Source organism: Haliotis asinina, chromosome 3, assembly GCF_037392515.1.
Source record: "Haliotis asinina isolate JCU_RB_2024 chromosome 3, JCU_Hal_asi_v2, whole genome shotgun sequence".
Lineage (NCBI taxonomy): Eukaryota > Metazoa > Mollusca > Gastropoda > Lepetellida > Haliotidae > Haliotis > Haliotis asinina.
In genome coordinates this window covers 57,963,901-57,977,786 of record NC_090282.1, presented here as the reverse complement: position 1 = coordinate 57,977,786, position 13,886 = coordinate 57,963,901, and the positions used below count along the sequence as shown (strand labels likewise).

The following is a 13,886-nucleotide window of genomic DNA, read 5'->3' as shown; positions in this document are numbered from 1 at the left end:
ACAGGCACCTTACCCAAACAACCCTGAGCCAACACAATACTGTGTGGATGGTGTAGACGGATTTCCCAATGGTATTTACATGGGCTGAATAAATATTATTATAGTTTTATTATCCCCGTCGTTATGACGATCACATGTAACCTACCGTCACACACAGAAGGGGGAGAAATGTAATCACGTCCGACACTGAATCAGCTTACATATGAGTGCGTTACTCTTCGCCTTTGGTGAAGATTGCAGTTATGTACTGTGCATGTACACGTGAGCTTGCCCGAAACAACGGCAACTGTAACAACATCAGTTTCGTTCATGACTGTCACCAACGTTATCAAATGGATTTGTAACTGTCAACTCAGCGAACGGCCAAGGAAGCGTGACTTCTAATTTGCGTATCTATTTCATGTCAGTCAAAACTTTGATTCAAGATTAACATAGATTTTTAAAAAAATGTCAAACAGCCTCAGGGAATCCCCGTTGCAAACCCTTGAAGGTCTCTCTGAATTATTGTTTCAAACCCGAGAGGGTCTCACTGAATCCATCTTATACCCTACAGGGTCTCACTGAATCCATATGTTTTTCGATACATGGCCTCACTGAATCAATGTGTTATACCCTACAGAGTACCACTTAACCCATGTGTTATACTCTATGTGGCCTCACTGAATCTATGTGTTATATCCCAAAGACTCTCTCTTAATCCATGTGTCAAATCCTACAGGTCTCACTGAATTCAGGTGTCAAATCGTACAAGGTCTCACTGAACCCATGTGTCAGATCCTACAGGGTCTCACTGAATTCAGGTTTCAAATCCTACAGGGTCTCACTGAACCCATGTGTCAGATCCTACAGGGTCTCACTGAAGTCATGTGTCAGATCCTACAGGGTCTCACCGAACCCATATGTCACAAACCCAACATCTACGTGTGATATTGCACAATCATTGTTTCAGCATAGAGAGTGCCATTGTACCTTTCACAGTATTCTTAATTTTCGCCAACTAAAGCGAGACAATTTGATTTGTACCATAAGTCAGTCGCGAGTCAACAGTTAGATCTGTATCAAATAACAACAACCAGCCATCATTGTTCCAGTCAGATTTTATGTCATGCAGCATTCATATAGGAAATATTTTGGATGCTTCCAGCGCGAAGCTCAACCACGCCTATGTTCCCATGGAGATGCGTTGTTGTGAGCTTCTCAGAATCAGAGAGACACCAGTGGTGACAGACGCTCCTCACACTGTCCTGCAGGTCTCCAGGAGACCAGAAATTATTCCAACTTTCAAAATAGGATCAATAACCTGGATCGAAAGCGGATTGACGCGTAAAGTACGACAGGCAACGATGCTCTGCAGCAAATAGGCCATCAAGAGATGTGTTTTGTGTTTATTGTCGCCGTAACCGCTGTTGCCACACCAGATCGTTATGGAGAAAGTGTTGTCCCTGTGGGTATTAAAGGTTTACGCAATGCCGGTTCCCTGTGTTGTCCAAATAACTGTGGGACATCTTTTCTTTATAATGTCGATCTGGTCTTAACGACGCTGTATTGGCCGTAGTCCGGGTGGAGTCATGAATGGTCTGTAGGTGTTTGCGGAAGGGTAGACACGTAGAATCCTAACTGTCTTAAGCGTTCTTTGTGTTGTTAATACAACACAGATAGGTACAAGTCAACAGCATTCGTTATTAAATGGAGCAAAGGTTTGCGTGATGGATACAAGTAACGTTGAATCAGATCAATTTTATGAGCAGGAGACACGCCCGTCTACAGCCATTGAGTGTTATACTGGCTTATCTGTGAAGAACGAAATATCAGTATCGCACGAAGCCAACATTCTGTTGGGGACATTTCGAAGAACCTATTTCTGACTCAGTGTCATTCACACTAATAACAGGTAAATGGGGTGGATGCAGCGTTTTGAGAAAGTGCACACTTCAATTTCACCTGAGTTTCAGGGATCAGTTTAACAAAGTGTCAAGACAAAAGGATCAGCACATGGGTAAACCCTTTAGCTTATTCGAGCGTCAGCAAAGAATAGCCTGCATCAGTTTCTTCACTCTGTGTCCATTCCTGTGGTTCACACACAGCCCCTGTAAATGTGGGTTAGAACTGGTCCTCAGTGTTTGTCGTGTAAGGCGATTAGTGAGTAATATAGTTTTACGCCGCATGAGCAATATTCCAGCAATATCACGACAGGGGGCACCAGGAATAGGCCTCACATATTGCACCCAAGTGGGGAATCAAACCCGGGTCTTTGGCTTGACGAGCGGACGCTTTAACCTTCAGGCTACCTCACCGCGACATTAATATGATTAAGGGATGGGGTGGCGTATTGGCTGATCTGGTTGCACATGTCATGGTATAACAGTTACCTGGATCGATGTATATGGTGTCTATCACTGGATTGTCGATTAATTAATTACAGATCGTGGTCATACAGCTGGAATCTCGCCGAAAGCGATGATCAGCAACAGCGGCATCAAAACGAGATGTCTCTGGAAAGCAACACCACTGTATAATGCTAATTAAACACAGAAAAAGATGTATATTCGAGGGTGGAAAATTCGGTTGTATTATGGACTTGAGGTTTGCTGTGTTTCGACGGCTATTTTCGGCACAGTAGTACACGTGAAGATCCGAGGAAGAACTGGTCTTCAGCAACCAAATTTTGTCGTAGGAGGTGACTGACGGGATCGGGTGGTCAGACTCGCTGACTTGGTTGACACATGTCATCGTAACCAATTACGTAGATGATGCTCATGCTGTTGATCACTGGATTGTCTTGTGCAGACTATTATTCACAGACCGTCGCCATATAGCTGAAATATTGCTGGTGCGGCGCTAAACAACAAACAAACAAACCAAATCACAGAAACTGCTGTTTCACACAGTTTCAATAATGTTTGTAAATAAATCAAATCTATTTCAGATTCCCATTTTTTTTAATCTCCTTTTCAGGTAAATGCTTATCTTCGTCCTTCGGTTTACGGTGACTGTGGTTACAAAACATGCAGCTAAATGTGTTCCACTTTTGGGATAGTCATGGGTTTAACATGTTAGGACGTCATGTCAGTTTCCCACTTTCAAGACTTTTACGCAATGCCAAGGCTTCTGATTTTCACCTGACTCAGTCGGTGTACAGAAAGCCGGTCAAAGATAACATACAGCTGAATCCGGTTTCGTCCCATGTGTTTGTTTTTCTGTTGCTATTGTGGTCGTTAGGACATATTGCCAGGCATTGTGTCATTCGTAACTACTCGTGTCATTCCGGCAAGCCGAGTAGGTACGAATGGCATTGTGTGTCAATATAAGGATTCTGATTCCGAAGCATATGACACTTTTGCACTGACACAAAGTAAAGACATGAAACTGGTCGTGTAGACATCGAGCGGCCATCCAGCATAGCATTTGCTACACTGCGTTCATATGGTTGACGGGGAATTAGCTCATAATTAAGACGAACATTAAGAATACGTCGAGTTGAAGACGTAGGCAAAGTTGAGTTCTTTAGTTGCTTACGCAAGACGTGAGAAACAAATATACATGTATGAGGTGAACGGACTTCCAGCTCAAGCCCAGGGCCTAGATTTTGTTGTATGTGTTTTTGTACCAGTACATTGTAGACGGTTGGCAAGAGTTCAAGCAGTGTATTCATTGCAAGTATGTAAACTATTGAATTTAAGTGGTCATGAATAGTTGATAATACTACTGTATATTTGTTGTCTGATGCCTCAACAAACATATATTTTAAGGAAAACACATGTCACTTTCTGGCACAATTAAGCAGAAAAACCAATCACCTCAGTCTTGGAGGTAAATTCTACAATTAAAGGGTTTGGCCCAGGACCTAATACGAGGGCTTTCTGTTAATCAGGCCAGACAAACCAGAGAGTGACATCATGAGCACCAGTCTAAGTAAACCTAGTCTCAGTACTGAGCCTACTGAGTGGAGTGTAACGAATAACATTGAGACTAAGTTTACTTAGACTGCATGACCACCGATGACCTGTGTCAGTCAGGTCAACGAGCCTGACCACCGATGACCTGTGTCAGTCAGGTCAACGAGCCTGACCACCGATGACTTGTGTCAGTCAGGTCAACGAGCATGACTACCCGTAAGAGCAGTTCAAACCAAAACATAAGTCTCATTAACCTATTCAGACTATGACCTACTTTTCAGCCGATCCGAATTTTCTCGTGTGAAAGTGTAAATCGACACTTCAAACAATTCTAGTTAAACTGAATTTCAATTCCTTGTTTCATAAGAAAATGATATTTATAAATGAATTGTAATTATAAACTTTAAGAACACCGTCTTTCTATACTTTATGTCGAGGTTCAGGCAGCATATCTTAACTATGGAATTGCAGACTGTCCCTGTTTGATGAGGTCGTAAAATAAGTCACAATGCATCTGGCTCACTGGTTAAACCTGTTAGGTATTTTTTGCGCTTATTCACCGTAGTCCTGTGACGCACAACGAGGTTGATGGAATATCAGTTCCGTCAGAGATCGCCAAACTTTTCTAGCGGCAGAGCCTCGTTTTGAGATTTCATCGATTTCTAGGTTTCCGTTTGTCAGAGCTCGCTTTACGACAGAGCACACCGTACGACGTGTTTGCTAGGATTAGAAGGAGCTTAGTGTTGCAATATTCACGTGGATAGACTTATCAAATCATACTGATTAATATTTATGCACCCAGTTAGCTGACATAGTTTAAACATTCTGGACTGGCTATCGCACTAAGTTGCGCAATAGGACGGAACCAAGTGAACAGGAAACGAGACTGTTCTCTAGTCAATGTTTTGACATGTAATCCGGATCTTCGTGGATGTAGATTATATCTACTTGGTGCACACAAAGACCACACGTGTTTTTTGTGGTTTTTTTTTGCGTTTATCGTTGTGCGGTTTTAGGGAGAGTGCAGGTGTGTGACCAATTAAGGTCTTGTTCAGATTCAATCACTCGATGATTTGCATGCAGTTGATTTTAGCTCTTGCATTGCATCATTTTAAAATGTTTATCATCAGGGTTCTGAAATGACCCACAGCTTGCTACATTTTCAAACATGCACATGTCAATCAGCCTGGCAAGGTTTATCATCTGAAACAGTGAAACCAAAAATAGACAGTGTGTCATAGATAATGGTTGGTCGGTGATGAGAAATGGTAAATTTGTGTTCCAAGATGAGTTTTACTTTGCTCAAAAAGCTTAATCCCAAAATTAACATGTTCCTAGTGTTTAACAGAATAAAAGGCCCACGCCGAGCTCAGAGTGAGTGAGTTGAGTTTTAAGGCGCCTTATTCCAGCAATATCATGGCGGGGGACTCCAGAAATGGGCTTCACACACACACATGTACACACATGGGAAAGTTAATCGGGGTCTTCGGTGTGACGAGCGAAGGCTTTTAACCAACAGGCTATCGAACCACACGCCTTCAGTTGAGAGTTTGGAAATTTTTGCGCACTTTCCATTTAGCCGTCAAGATTTGTCTCCCTTTATTCTTTCTCCCTCGCGTTAAAGATTCCCGGCATGTTCAAACTTGTCGCCTGCAGAATCGACGCGCGGATGATTTAAATAGTCAGAAGCGCTCGTAAAAATCCCAATGTAGTCTGTCATCAAATAATTGTGGTATTACCAAGGTTATGGGCTGATTTATAGATATTATTGATTTACTATAAACATTATAATCAAGAAATAATGGTTTCTGCTAGCAGTGGCATTTAGAATTGATCTTCAGCAACCATGTTTGTTGGAGGCAACTAACAGAATTACCTCATTTGGTAGTCAGACTCCCTGACTTGGGCGACACATGTCATTGTATCCAAACTGCTCATTAATGATGATGCCACATATTGTCTTTGTTGACTTTCATACTTTCTTGAAAGACTTAATTACAACAAGGAAGTAGTAAATAGAGTGCAGTACACGTGAGTGCTATTTATTTCACTCTCTACTGTAATGCTAGAAATCTTTCAATAGGAGGTTACCAGTTCATTAAGTGAATCCATGGTCTTTGCTCTGTGACATGGTGACTTTTCATAACCAAATCCTTGACCTCTATAGGAGACTTGCTATAAGGCACCTGGCAAGTGACTGATCTAATGGCAGGATGTCCTGCAGGTTTATTAAAGGATCCTTGAAATTCTCGTGAAATCCAGTAGAATTGAACTGTGCACATCCTCAGTAACACCAGGATATCGTTTTTAGGGGTTTGTATCCATGGAGGCTCCAGTTACGGTTATAAACCTTGACCTATCAGAACACTTAAATGTTCTTGTTAGTAGCATCTTGACTCCAACAACGTCAGTTCTTAGTTGTCATAACTGCCAGTATCAATGACTTGTGAAAATCTGCACTTGTTAATTTCACAGTATGACAAACATTACTTTCGGCTTTGCTGAAGGTTAGTTTGACCCATAGATGAAACACTTTTAAAGCAGAACTGTCTCATATGAGTGAGTTCAGTTTTAGTCTCTTGCAATATTTCAGCAATAAATAGCAATATTCCAGCAATATCATGGCAAGGCATACTATAAATGGACTTCACACATTGTGCCAATGTAGGAATTAAACCAAGGTCTTTGGCATGACAAGCGAACACCTTAACCACTTGGATACCTTACCATCCTTATCCCATATCACTTACCCTCGGACACAAAAAACAACTCGGAAAGATGTGACATTTGCATGTTTTATTGCGAGATACATTTCCAATGAATACCCAGTGTTCTGATGAGAACATCAAAACCAGATCACATTATTGGAACCAATAATTGATAGAGTAAACTTCACATAATTCCAAATAATAAAGTTCAGATAATTAGTTACATTTATTTACAAAGACAGAATCGTCAGTTTCAATGACCGTGATGTTCATTTCAGCACTGAAATGTCTCTACATTCTCTCAACACGAGACAAATATTTGTACATAACATACAAGCACATGTATCTATCATCAGTGTGCAGTTACCAATGCACTCAGTCACTTCTACACTCATGAAACAGGTTTGAACATTGTGAAATAGGAATCATTTTATATTTATCAATATTACAAACATTACAACAGATTACATCTTACATGAAATGTCAATTTTCCTAATGGTTTTCATTGAAATATAATTATCTTACTGAACAAGGATAACAATTGTGTTGCTGGACTTAATAGTTTATAGCATGATCCTTGTAACTTCAGTTGCGTAAACAACACGCTTTTATTCTTTAAAATATCAAAAAAAGGGATTCTCTAATATTTCCGATATCTTTTCCTCAATAAACCATAAATGAAAGCCCTCAATCTAAAACTGATACTCATGATTAAGTAACAAGAATACATAAGAAAACATGAAACAGTCTTACAGATCTTGCTTTTCTTTATCATAATATCAAGCATTTGTTCTGCTTTGCCTTAAAGGTCACATGCAACGTAAAACACAACTTTGCAGATTCTGGTACCTTTCGGTATGCACTTACCGAAACAAATCATAAAAAATGCCAATTCAACCTATAAAGTTGAAAAAAACGCGATGAAAAAAAAGCCCGAGAAATCGGAGTTCAAACGTTTCACTAAATTCCCCCCAGCGCTGGGGGGAAAACTGGTTTCAACAGCTGTGCTGCGCTGCGTCCATGACGCATGCGCAGTGAATAGGTTCGCGGAGCTTGAAACAGCATGCATGCCCAGCGTCTGAGGTCATGAGCAGGAGTCTAATCTTGGTTGTGTACACAAACAAGTAAATAATCTACTCGTTACGTAAAACAACTTGTTGATTGTGGTAAGCAGTCACTGTCACAGAGAAAGCTCAGTGTCTGGTTTATTTACACCTATATGTCTGTCTGCCTGTCTGCTAAAGACAACTTGCAATACACAGCTTCAATCATTGACCACGTGCAATTTGAACTTAACACCTATCAGACAATGCGACATAAAGAAAATAAGTTGATTTATGACTCGTGCACCCGAGTCCCGTGTCTGCCACATTATGTAATTAGGCACGTGTGATACACATGACATGTTTTTATGTCTGTGGGTTGCAAACAAACTACATTCATTTTATCGGATGACTGGATCTGAAGGAAACTGGTGCAAACTCTTGTCAGTTTTAAGTCCTGCTTTGTACTTGGACGAATGACAGATTCCAGCCACGCAGTAGTTTACCATCTCTACTGACATGATTTTTATTGGATCGAGCACAAATTCAGAGAACATGTATTTTCCAAACCCAACATCTCTATATACGTTCTTAATGGATAACGACTTCTTTTCGTGTATATGATTTTGTTTGACAACAGTATATGAATCCATACTGAAACGACGCAACAAGCACACAAAAAGAAGTTGTTATCCATAAAGAATCTTACTTTCTTGTGACTGGCTATACTTCTAAAATGCCAATCAAAAAGATCATCTTTCTGTACACACAATGAACCCTCAGCATATAAGCAAATGAAACAGCCAATCGGAAGCCGTTGTTACACTTGAGTGCATATCCACCAGCTGTGACTGGGTTCGGTCTCCCGAGGGCTTCGTTTCGGGGGAAGTAAGCCCAAGTACAAAATATTGCACTTTTGAATCGCGATTTTACGCTTATAATTGCGTTTATTTGCTTTTTTAAAAGCAGAAATGTATATTATATGTCATGAATAAGTGATAAATGTGTTTTAATTATGTTTGATTTTTTGGTTGCATGTGACCTTTAACAAATTCTTTACTGGATTATAATTATTGTTTTTTTTCATCAAAAAACCTTATAAAAACAAAAACTCTGGTGATTTAATACAATACCTAACACACAGGGCTTAAATGTTGGAAATTGAAACAGTGGACGAACTGGAATTCTTCTTTGATTTTCACAACAAAAGCGCTGGAAAAATTCAGACATGTAACGATAAAGATTGGTGTACTGATATCATGAATATCTTCAAACAAAATCCTTCATTATCGAAATATCGAAATTGAAGATAATCACTCTCCCCCGATCTTAACAAATTCAACAATTGCTCAATAAATAACAAATTCCTTAAAGAAAATTTAAATTTGTTGATTGACAGTATTTACACTTGAATATCACAGTATGATGGCCATATATGAGTAACATGCACATATCAAAATAATAAACTACAAACCAGCTGCCAGGCCCTGGCACTTAAATCTGCATAGACCTTTTTCTTAATAATAAAATCATTCATAAAATTTGCAAGAAAACTTGCAAAGAGTCACTAACAATGGAAAAGAAAAACTGGTCAAAACAATTCTCAAAAATGCTTTTCCAATAAAAATTCGAAGTTTTTCTTTCTGAACAAAACATACAGCTCTATATGAATATTCATTAATTGTGAAATATTACCAATGGAACGACTATACAATAGTTTCCTTCTAGGAAACAAATATAACAGATTTATATATCAGTCAAGTGGCTCTATAAAGGCAGTGAATCTACAAGACTTCCTACAGATAAATACAAAAATGTAGTTAAAAATATGTCTACATTATCAACTATGGTAGAAAAACATCTGTGTCATGTAAGCACAATCACACATTTGGCAGAATGAAGAAGTCTCCTGCAGCAAGGGAGATAACTCTGGACGGAATAATAGTCTCAAAATGTTGTTACACATTAATACTGTGTCTACAAAGATCCTCCCATCATGTATCAGTTTTGGGCTGAGGTTATGAAATTCTCTCTAGTGACAAAAAATATGAAAAAAATAGCTTTTAATATTCAAAAGTTACCCTATAATTTATGAATGTCCACATGATGAACTTGTGTGTGCATTGTAACGTTACATTCATTTATTTCTAGCTTTAAAAAAAAGATGAATGTATTTTACTACTTCTTACTTAGATCAATAATAAACTCAGAATTCACCACAGCCATGGAAGGATACAAACTGTACATGTGGTTATTAGTCTTTCAAAAGGCAGTAACTATGCAACAAGAGTTTGCATTTTAGCTTGAGGGGTGACAGACTCAAAAACAGGTTGATAAAGCTTGTCACCACGAGTATCAAGTTCCACAAATTTGCAAGTGGACGGTGTGGTGTCAATGATAGCAGCAGGGCAGGGCTCCGATGCCTTCGGGGTGTACTCCATCCTGTACATGGTGTTGCCATCAAAGGGACCTTGGCTCTGGACGAAGTCATTGGAAGGTTTGCAGCTTTGGTTGGGGTTGAGAGGGTGGGGAATGTAGTGAGACTTCTGGGTGGACATGCCCTCAAATGGTGCAGTGTTGGGTAGGTAGTCTTGCCTCATCACTGGACGGCTCCTCTGGCCAAGGTCCCATGGGCGGAAGTCCGCGGAGTAGTTTGTTACTCCATTGAAAGATCCAGCCTTCATGACATTGGCAGAGTGGGGCCTCTTGGCTAAGGCACGCTGTAAAGGATATTCCTTGAATGCCAAATGATGTGTAGTGTTCATGTCCATGTCGCCAACTGGCTTCTTGTACTGCTCTGGGTCACGTACATGTGGACGATCAGCTTCCCATCTCCGGTAGTCATTCTTAAAGGTTGTCATGTCTTCAAGAGGTGCCTGAGATTGGAATGCCTGAGCATCAGGCTTGCAGCTTTCCGTTTTGGGTGCAGAAGCTCCTTGGTAGTCTCTCTTGAAGGTGGACAGGCCGTCGAAGCGGACACCAGATGGTTTGTAGGTGTCCTTCTCTTTCACAAACTTTGCCTGAAGAGGATGTTTAATGTAGGCAGCATTGTAGCCTGTGTTTCCATCAAAAGGAGCATCAGACATTTTGGCTGCCTCCACTGGTTTCATGGATTTTCTGGGAGCCTGGTTCTGGCCCTGGTAATCCCGAGTGAACGTGCTCTGGCCTTCGAAAGGCTGCTGGGGAGGGTGCCAGTTGGGTAGGTAGTCTTGCTTCATCACTGGACGGCTCCTCTGGCCAAGGTCCCATGGGCGGAAGTCCGCGGAGTAGTTTGTTACTCCATTGAAAGATCCAGCCTTCATGACATTGGCAGAGTGGGGCCTCTTGGCTAAGGCACGCTGTAAAGGATATTCCTTGAATGCCAAATGATGTGTAGTGTTCATGTCCATGTCGCCAACTGGCTTCTTGTACTGCTCTGGGTCACGTACATGTGGACGATCAGCTTCCCATCTCCGGTAGTCATTCTTAAAGGTTGTCATGTCTTCAAGAGGTGCCTGAGATTGGAATGCCTGAGCATCAGGCTTGCAGCTTTCCGTTTTGGGTGCAGAAGCTCCTTGGTAGTCTCTCTTGAAGGTGGACAGGCCGTCGAAGCGGACACCAGATGGTTTGTAGGTGTCCTTCTCTTTCACAAACTTTGCCTGAAGAGGATGTTTAATGTAGGCAGCATTGTAGCCTGTGTTTCCATCAAAAGGAGCATCAGACATTTTGGCTGCCTCCACTGGTTTCATGGATTTTCTGGGAGCCTGGTTGTGGCCCTGGTAATCCCGAGTGAACGTGCTCTGGCCTTCGAAAGGCTGCTGGGGAGGGTGCCAGTTGGGTAGGTAGTCTTGCTTCATCACTGGACGGCTCCTCTGGCCAAGGTCCCATGGGCGGAAGTCCGCGGAGTAGTTTGTTACTCCATTGAAAGATCCAGCCTTCATGACATTGGCAGAGTGGGGCCTCTTGGCTAAGGCACGCTGTAAAGGATATTCCTTGAATGCCAAATGATGTGTAGTGTTCATGTCCATGTCGCCAACTGGCTTCTTGTACTGCTCTGGGTCACGTACATGTGGACGATCAGCTTCCCATCTCCGGTAGTCATTCTTAAAGGTTGTCATGTCTTCAAGAGGTGCCTGAGATTGGAATGCCTGAGCATCAGGCTTGCAGCTTTCCGTTTTGGGTGCAGAAGCTCCTTGGTAGTCTCTCTTGAAGGTGGACAGGCCGTCGAAGCGGACACCAGATGGTTTGTAGGTGTCCTTCTCTTTCACAAACTTTGCCTGAAGAGGATGTTTAATGTATGCAGCATTGTAGCCTGTGTTTCCATCAAAAGGAGCATCAGACATTTTGGCTGCCTCCACTGGTTTCATGGAGGTTCTGGGAGCCTGGTTGTAGCTCTGGTAATCCCGAGTGAACGTGCTCTGGCCTTCAAAAGGCTGCTGGGGAGGGTGCCAGGTGGAAACATCACCATATCTGTTTGGACGACCAGCCATGTCCCACTTTTTGTAGTCACCTAGAAACAGAAGCATTTCACATGAAATCTTAAGTCAGGGAAAATATACATTCATTAAATCAAATATGCACAGGTCAAATCGATGCAAATAATTTATGCTTCAGTGGAAACATTTAAGATGCTACCGACTGATTTCTGACACTGATACATAATATCCAGCCATTTCCCTTCCAGACAAACATACCTATGAACAAACAACAATTCTTAATCACTGCTTGAATTTGCAAGTTATCTCGCAGCTACATCAGTGGTATTTAAAAAAAGGTTTCACACGCAAAATAGGAAACCAATGTCTCCTGGTGTTCTTAGTTACCAGCAGGAGATGAGAGCTTCTTGTGCCTGCGACTGTGAGCATACGTGTTAAGGAGATATATTAGACTCAGACTTAGTCTCTGAATATAGATAATTTTGAAAGTAACAAACAGACCCATTTTAATGGAAAAGGAGCCGAAGAAACAGATTCATGAACCTTAAGAAATCTAGACTTGCTTCATTTAAGGCTTTAGCACTGCAGAGAAGGCTTGGCAGTCAGCAAAATGATGTAGTTCAGGGACTGTGAGACAGACTAGAGATTAATGTGTTAAGCCACTTTGGCCATATTCCAGCAATATCACAACTGGGGACACCAGGTATGTAACACACACCGTAACCATATGGGGAATCAAACCTGGGTCTTCAGCATGACAAGCATATGCTGAGACCACTAAGCTACCCCACTGCCCCATTTCATGTTGAGTGATGTTGGAGGAAAACCTGACATGATGCAGTTCTAACCCTTTCACGAAAACAACAGGTATGACACTGACATCCCCGGAAACAAGGAGGTCTAGTGTGTGATTCAAAACAATTGTTCCTTGTTTCTGGTATATCTGTGACCAATAGATTGTGGTGCCTTAGACAACCTGGCTTTATGTCACTATTTCTTCCATTGAAGATTATAACTATCTACCTGCTCAATGATATGTACTTACTTTTGTAAGTGGGTTCCCCTTCGAACTTCCCAGGAACATGGTGCATGCCTTGTTGCTTGATGGCCTTAGCTGGAGCTCCCTGCTTCTCTGTGGACAAAATCAACATGGTGAGCATCCTGTGATTGTTTGGTTTGTTGTACAACACCGCACTCAGCAATGTTCAAGCTATATGGCGGTGGTCTGTAAATAATCAAGTCTGGACCAGACAATCCAGAGGACAATAGCATGAGCATCATTCTATATGATTGGGATACAATATGTGTCATCACATCTTACCACCAGATCCCTTTAATCGCCTCTTACAACAACCATGGATTGTTGAAGACCATTTCTGACCTGGATCTTCAGAGGTCAAAATGGATGGATGGATGAACTTCTAAATGATATTTGAACATGTTGTGTTTGAAAGTTCTTGTTTATCAAATAGAAATGTTTTGCTCCAATATGGTTTATTTTTCAGTGGTTGTGTGCCACTGTACAAGAGATATTAAAGGGGATTTTTTTCTTCTCTGTGTCATTTTCCTTCACCATTATTTTTATACACAATAAACAATATTAAATGCAAATACATATGCTTCATTTTTTAATTATTTTTCACACTGTAGAATATTTTCCAAGTTACATATGATTCTGATATCTGCAGTGTGCTACTTGTGGGATAGAAAGTTATTTTCTGCCTTACTTATAGCAAACAAAACCAAGTGTTATGATAGGTTGATGTGATACGTACAGTTACAAAAAACCTCACAAAACAGTAAAAAAAACCCCAAAAGTAATCA

At 41.0% G+C, this 13,886-nt stretch overlaps 1 protein-coding gene across 1 annotated transcript in view; it reads right to left on the bottom strand.

The window, feature by feature from the left end:
- Nucleotides 1–9,923: 9,923 nt before the first annotated feature.
- Nucleotides 9,924–13,886, bottom strand: part of LOC137278930 (uncharacterized) — a 32,977-nt gene continuing 29,014 nt past the window's right edge. Inside the window, exons 8-9 of the mRNA XM_067811430.1 lie at nucleotides 13,108–13,194; nucleotides 9,924–12,136 (exon numbers count right to left, since the gene is read on the bottom strand). Coding sequence (XP_067667531.1) covers nucleotides 9,924–12,136; nucleotides 13,108–13,194 — 2,300 coding nt within the window. The remainder of the gene's footprint in view (nucleotides 12,137–13,107; nucleotides 13,195–13,886) is intronic.